The sequence below is a fragment of the Sus scrofa genome, chromosome 15 (assembly GCF_054392235.1).
Source record: "Sus scrofa isolate SSC_HxYL_T2T_F1_AM1 chromosome 15, Sscrofa_HxYL_maternal_Yorkshire_Landrace_v2.0, whole genome shotgun sequence".
NCBI lineage: Eukaryota > Metazoa > Chordata > Mammalia > Artiodactyla > Suidae > Sus > Sus scrofa.
This window is the reverse complement of record NC_139397.1, coordinates 25404307-25420030: the sequence shown is the minus strand read 5'-3', so window position 1 is coordinate 25420030 and position 15724 is coordinate 25404307. Positions and strand designations below refer to the sequence as shown.

Sequence of the window (15724 nt, the reverse complement as noted above, 5' to 3'; positions counted from 1 at the left end):
GGAACAGTCAGGAATTTATGAAAAGGAAAGCAGGTGGGACAATACAGTTGATATAATTTTGAACAACATAAGCAATTTAACCATGATAAAATGGAAATGGTAGATTGCAATTGATTATTTGCTGACATAAATGTGCCTAATTATATACTGAGAGTTGTGAGAAGAATCTAGAAATACGAGACAGATAACAGCTCTTAGAGAACTGATGACCCAAATGAAAAGTTAAAACAAGAAGAAAAAAGCAACTAAAACTGATCTGAATATTGTCCACTATGGCAAGAGCCTAAACATATTACCACCAACAAAATCTTTCTTCTTATGGAACATTCCAGCTCATATGTTTGGAGCATTTTACTGACCTGAATGGCATAACAATTGAGATGTTCTGCATATGATAAGAAGGAGCAATAATGAAATGTAATTAATCTGTGCTAAGAAAGTAGAGATTATCATGAAATTATATAATAATACTTTACATTCACAATATAAAAATTGTTATAACCTCTGTGGGGTAATTACACTAAGAATTGCATAGTAGCACCAAACACAATCATGTAATCTACAGGACAATGATAGATATATAATTACAGAGTATTCATATGGTAATTAGGTAAGATAGTAACTGGAGAATAAGTGAATGGCTATTTTCTGCAACAGAAATGGAGTAATTTCCAAGGAAGATCATTATTGCACTCTGTCTCTTTCTCTTACACCTTCTCTTTCATTTTTAAGCAATCAGAAATATAAGGAGATACTTCTTCCTTTAATATTTTTACACTATCTTAATAGTCTGCATAAAATATGTGCTTATATGGGTATATACACAGGTTTATGAATATTCATGGAGAGCCAGATGCCTGCAAAATCTCCAGCTATGTTTAACTTCTTTCTCAAATATTTCTTTATATTGAAAAGTAATTGCAAGGCCATTTAGCTATTAACTCATATTTTCTACTGGACCATTCACATTGTAATGGTTAGTAAAGTGTGACATTTATGTAAAGAGATGAAAACCATCCAAAGTATGTCACTTAAACAGGAGCTGAGGATACTCAGTAAGAATAATGGGGAACCTAGAGAGTCTTTAATTGATAATACGGAACAGTTATATAGGGGAGACTAAGTTACACAATCACATGTATGTACATCAGTTGTTCTGCTTCACTGAATTTTGACCTGGCTTTTAAAAAATGTTATCTGAATTGGCTTTAAGATCCACAATTTAACTAAGCAGTTGATAATTTGGGACCACACACATATACATACACACACACACACTCCAGTAAATTAAAAGTAGCATAGGATTACTTTCATAAATACTAGGTAAATCTACAACACATATCCTCTGGGCATTCTATAACTGAGTTCCAGTTTCAGTGCAATTCATACTCCACCTCTACTGTTTAATTGTGTAAACATGCCCTAGATTATATCATGACTTCTTCCTCACCCATCATCCTCAACAATGCCTTGAAATCAAAAAGGCCACCTAGAGTCTGTTCTGAGCAAAAAATGATGGAAACGATAATATGATGATGATAAATACTTGTTCTTCACTGTCTTCTCCATGCCAGGCACATGTGTTTGTTTTAGCCTCAGCATTACCTGGTATTATTCTCATGTTATAGCTGATTACACTGAGGCACAGAGAGTGTAAGCAACTTGCCAACAACAACACAAGAAAAAGTGAGAGGACTGAAATTCAAACCCAAATAAGCCTAACTCTAGAGAATAAATTCTTGTTTTTCTTAAGTGTAAATTCTCTTTTTCTTAAGTGTATCTAAAACTGAATGGGCCTTCATCTACATAGATACCTGAGGGTCTAACCACCAATCACAATGTTAATGGATTTTGCAGTAGCAAGAACAGCAGGCCTAGGAGAGCTTACCTGATGCTACCACAACCTATAAAATCAGAACCCAGGAATGCAATCTGGACTCCTACTTCTCATCCAAAAGTTCACATTTCACATGCCACTCTCAGCCTCCCATCCCAACCCAAGTTGGATATCTGCCTCTCTAGACACTGAAAATTGGTTTATAGTGCTAGACACTAAGTTGAAGGAATGCCTAACCATCCATGTGATATATTCAATATCAGGCAGGATCAGCTCTAAGTCCCTCCAGACAAATAAGAAACCAAACTAACAGCCAAGAAACCACAAAGTAAGATATTCCTGAGTGTCATCACTTACTAATATCTAATTTACAATGAAAACATTTAGAAGGTTTTCTGGAAAAGTTTTAAGATTCTTATAAATGTTAACAAGAGTGATTGTGGCCTTTCCTTCTCTGAAGTCAATTTTTCATCTATCATGGTTTAGGAGGCAAAGATATAAAGCAGCTTATATAAATTTGCTTAGAATTTTATGATTGTTGTCTTAAAGGATTATATTAAGAAAAAAACAAATTAAAGAAATACTAGAATATATTCTTTTTTACATTCCTCAACTGTTTTACCCAGCCTAAGATATTTCCATAATTAAACTTATTGCATAGTCCTAAATTTATCTTCCAGTTTTAGAGCTGAGTTTAATAAAGTAGGCAAACATTGAATCCAGGTATGCCAATTAAATATTCACTAGGGGAAAATGTGTGCAAAACTTTGATTAGAGTTGATAAATTTTCATCAGGAAAGCATGTCTAAGAAAATTAGCACTTTCTAATTTATTACTAAAAATAGAAATATATCCCAAGCATTTTCACAGAGTAAACTGCAAATTTAAAATAATAAAATCTATTCTGAGTGAACAGTGCCATCTCTGAGTATCCAGATAAAAGGAAAATGTAAAATTCAGTTAATAAAACTTTGATTTGAGTGAGACATGTGGGGTGGGATTTTAAAAGTACCAGTATTTAAATTTTCAATAGACTGCTATTTCAAAATGCATACTAATAATGATGGCATCAGTAATTTTAGCAATAGTCAAAAACTACCTCATAAAACTATCATGGCGATGTTTTTCAAGTATCAGAGAAACCTATATAACTTTTGTTTATAAATGATGTTCTGGGATGAGTATTCCTCCATTTTTTTTTTTTTTTTTTTTTGGTCTTTTTTTTTTTTTTTTTTTTTTTTTGCTATTTCTTGGGCCGCTCCCGCGGCATATGGAGGTTCCCAGGCTAGGGGTCGAATCGGAGCTGTACCCACCAGCAACGCGGGATACGAGTCACGTCTGCAACCTACACCACAGCTCATGGCAACGCCGGATCCTTAACCCACTGAGCAAGGGCAGGGACCGAACCCGCAACCTCATGGTTCCTAGTCGGATTCGTTAACCACTGCGCCACGACAGGAACTCCTATTCCTCCATTTTTAAAGCAATTCAGCTATAACAGATTTTAGCAAGTAATTATAAAATAGTAAGGAGTCATTTGAGACTTATATGGTAGTTGACTAACAGATGATAGCTAAATATGGTATATCAGATAAGGTTAACTCAAAACCAAATAAGTGAATGAGAATATGAAGGCTTAAAAACATGATAGGAATGAAGCAGGAATATATAGGTAGTACCTCTCTCACCATAAGCAAACCATTTATCATGTTTGGGCCCTAATTTGTTTATCAGAACATTGAGTAGTACTACAGTTCAATTCATTTCAGCTTGTTAAAATTTATTAACAGCTACTATGTCAATAGTAGCTATTGCGTTAATATTGCAGGCTCTCAGGCTGCCTATACTGTGATAGAACCTCAAGGCTAACATAGCTGAAAAAAATCAAGATCAATAAAAGCTTTAGTTAAAAATTAATTTTAAAGACAATTCAGAACACAAACTCATTTACTGAAAACTAGAGAGTTTCATGGAGAAACAAGAGGTGAACAATGCGTACTAAGAGATGATCATGGAAAAGATCATCTCAGCTGGGAGTATCATGACAAAAGTCATTATCATCATGTATCCTAATAAGAGGGCAGTGAATGTCTCACTTCATCCTGGGAGATGGGGCCGTCTTACACAAACCCACATGCAGTTCTTACATATTTTCTCTCTCTTTCTCTGTCTCCTCTCTGTTCCAAAATTCTAACCTTTTTTCCCTATTCCAAACTAATCATTTCAAATCCAAATGTTAAAATAATAATTTCTGATATAGTCAGATGTACCTTCCTCTTAGTTTTCCTTCAATACAGTACCTTGAAAAATACATGATATACAATGTTACTCAATAATAATACATCAGTATTGATATAGATGTACAGAGGGAGGTTTCTATACTGGTATAACAAGAAAAAGAGCAATTACATAGAGGTGATTACTATTTAATCAGAGTTCACTAAAATATTAAGAAAGTCATCTTGAAAAGGTCACCTGACAGAGTAATATGTGGCAAAGTATAAAAGATTTCTCCTGGTCAAATGTGCAAGTTTCTTTTAGGTCAGATATACCAGGGTAAAACAAATTATTGATAAATAAAAATCAGCTTTTTACTTTACTTTCATAGAAATTCAAAGGTTACATAAAATCATTTTAATATTATTATTAATTAGAAGCATTTAAATTGTAATATGATTAGAACTATGCATTGAATTACTGCAATTAATCAATAAACAATTTAATCCAATATGCTTTTTATTTAGAAAAATTACTATTCTTTGAAAACATTGTTATAAATTGTTTCAACCTTAAGGCAATGAAATTAAGTCATTACTTTTATGTACCCGGTGTACCCAGTGTATATTGTAGTGATATATTTTTGATATAGTAACTAGCATATTTTAGTTTCCATAGCTCCCTGACTCTTTCCTTCATCAGATGGTATTAGATTCTTAATTTATCCTGCTTTATTTTTCATCTAATTTCTTACCACCTGACATTTAATATGTTTATATATTATTTAAAAATACTAAAGTGTACCATGAGAGCAGTTTTCTGTTTTATTCATAACTAAATCTCAAGCTTTACTGGTTGGCACATATTAGATGCTTTATTAACATTTGTTGAATAAATGAATGAATACCACCCCTTGGAAAGCAGGGCACTTTAGAAGGCAGAGAATAAGAATCATACTGCTGACTTATGCCTGCATAAAACAGTCACTCAGTTGCTGGATCAATGAACCAGATACCATATACTCCAGAGTGCCCTGTGAACAAAAGATACGACCTGTTGAATTCTCAAAAACGGGCGTTCCATCTAACTTCAGCTTCTAGTAGGTTTCATTTTGTAGTCATAACGTAACCTCTACAGGAAAGTAAACCTATTAAAGAAAATATTTTCTTCAATAATAGAAATTGATCTATATGATCAGTAGATCATACTTTCATGTAACTCTATTTAGAATTTTCTACTAACTTTCATGTAACTCTTATTTAGAATTTCATTCTAAATTCATGGATCATTACCGAAAGTGTTAAAAAAATTTTGGGTTATATAAATGAATGCTATGAAATTAATAATTTTTATTATCCAAATTATATATTACATGAATACATATTACCTAAAATATAATATACATTAATTATATAAATGATAGGCCCTCAAAATAACAATTACATTTTAAAAAATATTTGCATTTAATTTTAAAATTTGAAAAAAACTTTTTAATAGATTACCTTGAACTTCACACATCTGAGAACCAGATAGTTAAATTATTATCATTACTGTTTTTATAAATCAGGTAACTGAGTTTCACATGTGATAAAGAAAACGATTTTTAAATCCGAAGTTGTAGAATACTATTTGTTAGTCTACGATTTTTACTTTGTGTAATTTTATTTTATTTTATTTTTTTAATGACTGCACTCACGTCATATGAAAGTTCCCGGGCCAGGGATCTAATCCGAGGCACAACTGTAACCTACGTTACAGCTGCGTAACATCAGATCCTAAACCCACTGCACCAGGCCAGAAATCAAACTTGTGCTACCACAGAGACAACATTGGATCCTTACCCCTCTGTGCCACAGCAGGAATTTTTGGACAAGAGATTTTTAAAGGGATCATAAGTGTATATTGTCTTTTAATTTAAGAAGCACTAACATCTGGACTTGAAAAAGTCTAGCTTATTTCCAGTTATTCATGATTTGGAACATACCATGAAAGTGATCCAGGTTTTTGAGTAGTAAGATACACATGGTGTCAGTTATTACATGGTCATAGCCACACCAATTTGTTTGTTTCCACCAATATGTTATTTATATCATTGACTTACAAGGAAAGCGTTCCCTCAGATTGTTACAATATAGATTTTCTGAGTTCTTAAAACTAATAAATAAAGTACAAATTATTTCATCAAACTGAAAACTAGATCATATTATTACCACAGACATAGTCACAAATCTTCAAATGGTAATACAAATCTAAAAATTCAAATTTAGCTACCTGAACTTTAGATTGATTTTTCTAATGCTATTCTGAACTAAGAGATTTTATGTTTTTCAGTGTCCTATATTTATGATATATCTCATTTTTTAGTATCAATCCCCAATTAGTGGGCTTTTCTAATAATAGTTCATTTTCATATAATTAAACACCTACATTATGAGAAATTATTGGCTATCTGTGGGACTCCCTTTTTATTTAACTTCGCTCTGAAAAAAAAAACCTTTGCACTGAAAAGCGTTACTTTATTTGCTAGAAAACAATGGCTCTTACTATATATGATTTATTTAAATCAAACTTTATGATAATTATATTTTTGTATTCCTGAGAATGAAATTGAATGCAAAAATAATGAATGTGCTATTTTGAGTTAAGCAAAATTATGCTCTTCTTTATTTGATGAGTTATATAACCATAGGATAAATTATAAATATTACCTACTTTCTCTGGCTTATTGCATTCTGGGACTTAGAAACGGTAAGTTTAAGATTTGGAGTAGTTTTATTTCTTACCTTAACAACTGTTTGATGGTATACTGACATTTGCCATTTTTACCAATAATCAAGATAAATACAATTTTTCTTCTAGAAGAATATTAAGTACCAATTACCCAAAGAGGTTCTATATTTTTTATGAAACAAAATAAAAATACCAGTTTACAGTGTTGAAATCTTTAATAGTTAAACATGGAGGTTATCATATTAACTATCAGTTAGGAATCTTATTTGATTATCTTATATTTAAAGCATTTAAAGATTCCTGACTCATGATATTTTTTTCAGAACATGTCAACTGACATTCCAAATCTGATATAAAGCACTGTTTTAAAATTACTCTTAAAATTAACTACATTTGATATAATTATTTTAAAAATGATGTTAGCAGATGCATTTCACTAGACACAGTTTGCTTAGTTTGAGGAAAGCCCCAAGTGAATTTTTTTTTTCAATCTGTGTGTCTGTCTGTGTGTGATTCATGTACTATATTACTAATTATCTTTGTATAGCCAATTCTGTCCATAGAGCATTATTTATAAATCCATTCAGTTTACTTGGTACCAAGTATAGCAGAATCACAAATACAGGTTGTTTCTATTCATGTAAAGCCTTGCTTCTTTTTTTTTTTTTTTTTTTTTTTTTTGAGGGCTCCCAACTGGCCATGTTCAGTTTTTTTCAATACAAATATCTCCTTGGACAGTTACTAACCATTATTTGTGTAATGGGTTATTTCAACATTGAATTAGGCAGTTTTAAGGCTAGTTTTTGTAGAACTTCATAATCCTTTGTATATTCACTTTTCCTTAAGTTGGAAAAATAAGGGCAAACACCTGTTCATCGTATCAAAGTGGAAAATGAAATCATCTAAACTTGGCATGACAATAGGTGAAGCACTGTTAAAAGAGTATTGTGAGATTAGAAGTGTCTCAAAATAAATGAAGCTGGCATAGAAGAAAAACTGCCGTTACAGTGCCAGCAAAAGACATTAAGCATTCTTAATTGTTTTAGTTACACTTACTGAAATTATTAATTACTAAAAGTTAATTACTAAAACATAATTACACTATAAGTAAAAGTTACCTGATACAGAAATTAAAGTTTATCCATAATTAACTTTATAAATGTGTTGGAAATTGAATTGTAACTGTAAAAAGTAAGTATGCTTCTAAATGGTATGGAATAAAGTCTCTTTCTGATTTCCAACTAATCATTTCTTGGCTATATAATTATTAAGTTGAAGCTTTTAATCTGAAAAGATATACCATGTGGTTTTTTTACTAACCAAAAGTTAAGTAGGGCAAGTATATTTATTTATTTATTTATTAAATGAGAGTCGCAACATTTCAGGTTCGCTCTTTTTTTTTTTTTCTTCTTTGCCACATAGGCGGTATGTGGAAGTTCCTGGGCCAGGGATTGAACCTACACCACATAGCAGCAACCAGAGCCACAGCAGTGAGAACACATGAGCCTCAACCTGCTAGGCCATCAGAGAACTCCCAAGGGCAAGTATCTTTGAAAGAGCTTTTATACCGATGTATCCCCAATGTCCAAACAATAAATTAGACCAAGAAATATTCAATATATATCAGTTAAATAAATTAATTTTAAATAATAAGAATAGGTACCTTGACTCATATATGACTTACTGTCTTAGATTTACTTCCATTTCCAATATATGACTTACTGTCTTAGATTTACTTCCATTTCCAATTATTTTTATATAAGCACATTTCCCCTAAATCTTTTCCAAGTTACAATAGTAGAGTAAAAATCTTGTTTTAGTAATTCTAGTCTTACTACTGGATCAAAATTGTCTTCAACAATATTTTTACAGTTAATAATTTCTTCTAAAATACCTAGAGTAAAAAATTGAAAGTTATTACTTATCTTAACCTTGGCACACCATTCTCTATCCTGGTCACATGAGAAAAGCAACATATTGATTTTCCTTCACACACATTAATTCAAACATAATTTCATCTTTTTACTGTATTTTTCAAACTTAAGGCACAGGCACAAAGTTTCTCATGGAGTGTGGATCTTAATGAGTTAGTAAGTAAAGGTGTAACAGAATCTTGGATCTGCCTTTTGTGTGGGATCTTGTCAGAGAACAGAAAAAAACTGGACCTAGCAGGCTGGAAACAGAATCTACCCACTTGGTTTCATTCACTCACATATCTAACTCTATCAACTAGTCCCAGGAGGTGAGTCAACTTCCAAGATTTATAAGGTATGCAAAACACCATAGCCTGTTTCATGGTCTAGTGGTGTGGAGAGTCAAGAATATCAATGACACTGATACGGAGTGAAGGGGCCCCAAAGGGAAGTGCTGAATGTCCTAAAGCAGTGGGTAAGAAGACAAAGTTGGGGAATTAGCCTTGGCAGTTACTCAGGATATGATGTGAAAAGAAAAAGAGGTCTGATCAATTAAAGGGCACATTTTGGAAACAATGAACAGATTTCCAAGGTGGAAGAAAAAGGTACATGAGGGAATGCATTGCAATAATCTAAGCAAGAGATGAGGAGGGCCTAAATGAAGGCAATGCTTATCTCCTCACCAAGGGCAAAAGAATTGGGGAACAGGGCTCCAAAATGTTTTGATCCTCTAGATGTGAAAGGTCTAGAAATCTTAAATACTAGAATATTTAGGAAATAGCTAATCCTAATTGATAATTTTACTTTTAAGTCATGGTCCTTTCTTGATGTTCAAGTGCCAGTTCTAATTGGCCTTCACACTCACAGAGGCAACTAAAAAGGTTCTATTCTATTTTTTTGGTCATTATTAAAGTCCTCTGGTCTCCTCTGCTTGGACCTGCCATCGTCTTGATCAAATCAAGATTAAAATAATTATTAACACCTCTTTTCAGTGGGGTAGAAACTTAAAAAGACCAGGTGGAGCCATTGTGCCACCTGAGCTTTGAGTGCTCTCATAGTGAGACTAAAAAGCTCCAATAGGATGGGCAGGATATTAAATGACAGGAAAATAGACCAGAAGCCTCCAGAAGTCAGATGTGCAAGGTTGCAAATTGTGGTTCCTATGTTCTCTAACTTGACAGATTAGGGAGAATTGTTTAATCTCACTTCTTGGCAATTGTAAAGTTGGACTAATAACACTAATCTCACAGGGCTGTATGAACTTTTGTCATAATATCATTTATCAAATGATAATTATCAAATGATAAATTAAAATTATGTATAACACACACATCTCCGTGACCAATACATTATATATTGTTATTTATATTCATAATTGTTATTTTCTTTTGCCAGCCCTCCTTTAGGAAAATAAAATAGAAAAAAAAATTTCCAAAGGTTTTTCCTTCTAGACCTTTGCAAATACTGTTCCACACACTGCACTGTCTCTTCACCTGGTTAGCTGCTTGTTTCTTCTGGTTTCAGCTTAGAAGACAATTCCTTCAAGAAACCTTTCCTGTTGGCTAAATACTTTGTTCTTTCCTGGGTTCTGGTAACCTTTGTGTTCCACTAAACTCTTCATTAAAATTATTATTTGTTTCCTTCACATAATCATACATCAGACTGTAAGCCCTTTGAGGGCAGAAAATATCTCTGACACCACTGTTTCCTTCATGTCTAACAGAGTGATAGGTTCACTGTAAATACCAATACATGTTCACTGACCAACTAACTAGTGAAATAAAATTGTTCTGAAAGGAAAATGGTAAAAATAATCCTATTGTTCTTCACATATGGTAGGTTTAAAACTATCATTTAAAACTTTTATAAGTTACTTAATAGACTATGGTTCTAACATCAGTTACAGTGGATGATATGTATGGATTACTGTTAGCTATCTCAAGTTTTATAGGAGATGCTACTTAATGTCTGTGTTTAGTGGAATCAGTGGTATTAAGCCATATAGGTATATATCCAGTAAACTGAGTTTTAACTGAAATTAAAATAGTTCCCTGATCAGGTCACTAGAGGACTTCAAAAATATCAATGAAGTGACAAACAGATTGACCTCTGATTTGAATATCTGGCTCTTAGACATAAATTGCCTTGGTCCTCATTGGATCTTTTGCCCTAATAGCATTACCATATAATTGTAAATAACCTCAGATGTTGTTAACCTCATATAATATCCAAATTTAAATGTAAAATACCATGCTTTTTTTTTTTTTTTGGATGTACGCTAGGAATCCTTACTCCAGAAGTGAACGAAATGGAGCTATATTTGCTAGAATTCAAGAATATTTCATTTTACTTTTGCCATTATTTATTTCTGTCTCTCCTCCCTGGATGCTGGTGTTAAAATTAATTTGCATTTCAGACCTCAGGATTTTATATTGCCATTAGTGTTGTGAAATGTTTTTACTCAGCACAACTAAGAACTGATGTTTTACCTCTCACTAATGGACCTTTAATTAGGCACTGTAATGAACCATTCTGTCATTTCTTCATTTACAAAGAGAAGATTTTGTATATGCAAGATACAATTTTGACAGAATACCAGGTCCAATGAACCTTTCTGACTCACATCTAATAGATCCTAAATTTATTATGCTTTTGTCAGCTGTTGGATTTATCATTTTAATGACACTGTCCGCAGGCTTATTTTGCTGCCAAAGAACAGCATCAACATATTGCAGGAATGTTTGTTGATATCTTGACTCCTGGGGTTCCATTCTGACTATAATATTACTACTCTGGGACCTTGAGCAAGTTATCTAACCTCTGCCTAAGGATTAATTGGTTAATTTTAATAAGTGATTTGCTGTAAAAGGTAAGAAGTGCTACAACTGCTAATCGTGATAATAAAATGATAATGCAGCCTTTTATAATGCATCAGGCTACCTCAGACTGTGATTCTATCAAGTTTCCAATTAAAATATAAGCTAACTGAATTTATTCTTTTTAAGACTAAAAATCACTATAATTTTGGCCACATAGTATTTCTTTTAACTTAGTTTTAAAAAAAAAAAAAGTATTGTGATGCTTCAACTTAAACAAATTTAAAAAAAGACTGATGTTCCATCAATTGAGAACTGAGAAATAGCTCTGCAGAAAAATATGAAATAATTGCACCTTGATTAAATGTAGATTTTGTGCATTACACTGATTATTCTTTTACTAACTTGTCTCCAAACTTCTTTCATTTACTTATCTATGACTATGTATCTGTTCATTTGTTTATTCAACAAATCATCTTGGGTATGGTTTCAAAGAGGTCAGCCCAGACAAGTAGAAGGAATATACACAAATAACAACACTAGGTAAAAGTGCATACAGCTAAAACATTATAAAGAATCACTGACTTGAACATTTAGAAGAAAAATAGATTAATTCAAACTGAGGGTGGTTGTGAACAATGTCAAAAAAAACAAATGGTACTTAAGCTGGACAGAAATAGATAGATAGTGTTTGGTATTGAGAAATGGGGGTGAGGAGAAATCTGAAGAAATTATGTTTCAAAAGAAGAGAATAGTATGAGAAAGTCATGGTACCAAGGAAGCTGACATACAGAGAAGCATGATCAGTGTGGTTTTACTTGAATAAAGAAGAGAGTACAAAAATAGTTTGGATAGTAATTAGGATCTGCATTATGCAGGATTATATCTGGCACTGTCCCTGACTTGCTTAGACATCATTTAGGGTGATGAGAATGGGAGAACTGAAAAACAAAAAGCAAAAAACAAAACCCCATAAGTTAGTAGAAGCGGGCCTGTGCTGGAATACTATGCTATGTTGAGAGGCAGGAGATAAGAGAGTAATGAGGATGTGATTAAACATGTGAGGGGGATACATGCATAGCTAGAGGTGAAAGATCTATACTCCAAAAACTATAAAACATTATGAAGAAAACTGAATATGATACAAGAAAAATGGAAAGGTATCTGTGCTCTTGTATTGGAAGAATTAATATTGTTAAAATGGTCATAATCCCCAAAGCAATTTATGGATGTAATGCAATCCCTATGAAAATACCCATTACACTTTTCTTAAACTAGAACAAATAGTTCTAATATTTAATATGGAATGACAGAAGGTCCCAAATTGCCAAAGCAATCCTAAAAAACAAAAGAGGAAACAAAAACAAATATAAAAACACAAATCCAAAGCTGGAAGTATAATCCTTCCAGACTTCAGACTGTGTTACAAACTACAGTAATCAAAATAGTGTAGTATTGGCACAAAAAAAAAAGCATATAGATCAATGGAAAAATACAGAGGGTCCAGGAATAACCCCATGTATCAATACTCAATCTACAACAAAGGAGACAAGAATATACAGTAGAGATAAGACAGTCTCTTTAACAAGTGGCACTGAGAAATCTGGATAGCTACATGTAAAAGAATGAAATTAGAACACTCCCTCACACCACATACAATAATAAACTCAAAATGGTTTAAATGCCAAAATGTAAGACCTGAAATCATAAAACTAGAAGAAAACAGAGGCAGAATATTCCTTGACAAAAACTGTAGCAATTCTTTTTATCTGTCTCCTAAGGCAAAAGACAAAAATAAAAGCAAAAATAAACAAATGGGACCTAATTAAACTTAAAAGCCTTTGTACACAAAGGAAAGCATTGACAAAAGGAAAAGACAATATACTAAATGAGTGGAAATATTTGAAAATGAAATACCAATAAGGAATTAATACTGAACATATACAAATAGCTCATACAACTCAATATCAAAAAAAAAACAATGTGATTTTAAAAAAATGGACCCCAAAAGACATTTTTCCAAAGGAGACATACAGATGGCTAACATGAAAGGTGCTGACATTGCTAATTACTAGGGAAATGCAAATCAAAACAAAGAAATATCATCTCATACCTATTAAAATTGCTATCAACAAAACGTTTACAAATGGCAAACATTAGCAAGGATGTAGAAAAAATGGAACCCTTGTACACTGGTGGTAGGAATGTAAATTGGTTCAACCACTGTGGAAAACAATATGGAGGCTCTTGCAAAAACTAAAAATAGAACTACCATGTGATCCAAAAATTTCACTCCTGGGAATATGTTCAAAAAATGAAAACATTAATTCAAAAAGATGTATGCACCCCAAGGTTCATAGCAGCACCTAGTTAACAATATCCAAGGTATGGAAGCAACCCAAGTATCTATCAACAGAAGAATGGATGAAGAAAATATATATATACAATTAGCCATGAAAAGGAATGAAATTCTTCCAATTGCAATAACATGAATGGACCAAGAGAATATTATATCTAGTGAAATAAGCCAGACAAAGATAAATATCATATGATGTCACTTATTTGTGAAATCTAAAAAATAAAATAAATGAATGTACATAGCAAAATAGAAACAGACTCATAGATACAGAAAACTAGTGGCTACTAATGGAGAGAGGGAAGGTAGAAGTGGCAAGATCAGGGTATTAGATTAAGAGATATATAATACTATGTATAAGTAGATAAGCAACAGGACATCTTGAGTAGCATAGGGAATTATAACCATTATTTTGTAATAACTTTTAATGGAGCGTAATATACAAAAATATTTAATCACTATGCTATGCACCTAAAACTAACATACTGTTTTAGTTGATTAAGTATCAACGACACTTCTAAAAAAAATACGAGCAGGGAAATAAAGTTGTATCCAGAAAGGGATGTGAGCACAAGGGAAATTCTTTTTTTTCTTTTTTTCTTTTTTTTAAGAAAGGACTAGGTAGACTGGAAAATATTGATATAGCATAAGAAAGAGGGGAGAGTTGTATGAGATGTGTCTATGAATGGCTAAGAAGGATCTAATGTAGGAGTGGATAGTGTAGCATTCGACATGCCATGGTCCCTAGTCCTCTGGAGTAAAGACAAAGGATGTGGTGTAGGACAAAGTGATTTGAAGATCTAGTAGTGGAAGCTTGTGCAGTGCTCTTTAGAAAACTGCCATTTTTATCAATGAAATAGGAAGCAAGCTCCTCTGTTGAGAATAAAGTTGGGAGTCAGGTATTGGAGATTTAAAGGGAAAGGAGATGTGACAGGACTGACCAAAGAAGTTCAGTGGATTAATGAAATACAATAGAAGCCATAATAAATGCCCATATGAGATTAGTGATAACAACTCAAATGAGATCAGTGTACATAATTATATACATTTTCTTTCAGTTGCATTCAGCAATGGGATTCCCAGTTCAGGACAGATAGATATTTAGATTTAACAATGGTTGTGGTTTTCTAGAAAAGTCCAAGAACAGGGAAGAGGGAGCAAAACTGTTAAGGGTATATACAAGGAAATGATTACAGTGATGGACCATGGACTAAGGTGGGAAAGGAAGAAACATCATCTCTAAAATAAGAAGAAATAGATGAAGAACAATGTAAAGAATTGTTAGAGATGGGGTGACGGAGGGGGTGAACCTGAAAAAACAGGGGGTGGCTGAAATTGAGATAATGGAGGAAAGGTAGATTTTGGTGATAATATTACTTAATGTACACATTACAGCATGCTGTCAGACAGTTGTGGTGTGGTTTCACTTACAGTACTGACATCTGTCTCCAGTGTGTTCAGGCTGGCAGTGACAGTAAGGCTGGTTCCCTGCAGTAACACTGCACGTCCCTCCATTCTGACAAAAGTCCTCACAGACTGTCTTGCCACAGTTTGGTCCAGTGAACCCCAGGGCACAACTGCAGGTGGGTCTCCCTATTGGGAAAAAATAGGCAGGAAAAGGAAATTAGTTGATAAAAATTGTGTATTTACAGGGAATTCTCACCAGGTAAGAAGCAGGAAGTCAGGATTCTGGGCCAAGTTTGTCCACTACATAATCTGTGACTTTACATAGTAACATGACCTCTTTGGGTATCAGTTTTTCCATATTCCAATGAAGCCTACATTAAAAGATAATTCACGTTCATATCAGAGAAAACAATAGGGGCTCATTTTATGAATAATTATACATGCATAT

At 33.0% G+C, this 15724-nt stretch overlaps 1 protein-coding gene across 5 annotated transcripts in view; it reads right to left on the bottom strand.

Annotated features, from left to right (window-relative positions):
- Nucleotides 1-15724, bottom strand: part of LRP1B (LDL receptor related protein 1B) — a 1884722-nt gene that overhangs the window by 51861 nt on the left and 1817137 nt on the right. For all 5 annotated transcript variants that reach the window (XM_084998912.1, XM_084998914.1, XM_021076285.2 and 2 more), the window contains one exon: nucleotides 15301-15462. In XM_084998912.1, the coding sequence (XP_084855038.1) occupies nucleotides 15301-15462 (162 nt within the window). The remainder of the gene's footprint in view (nucleotides 1-15300; nucleotides 15463-15724) is intronic.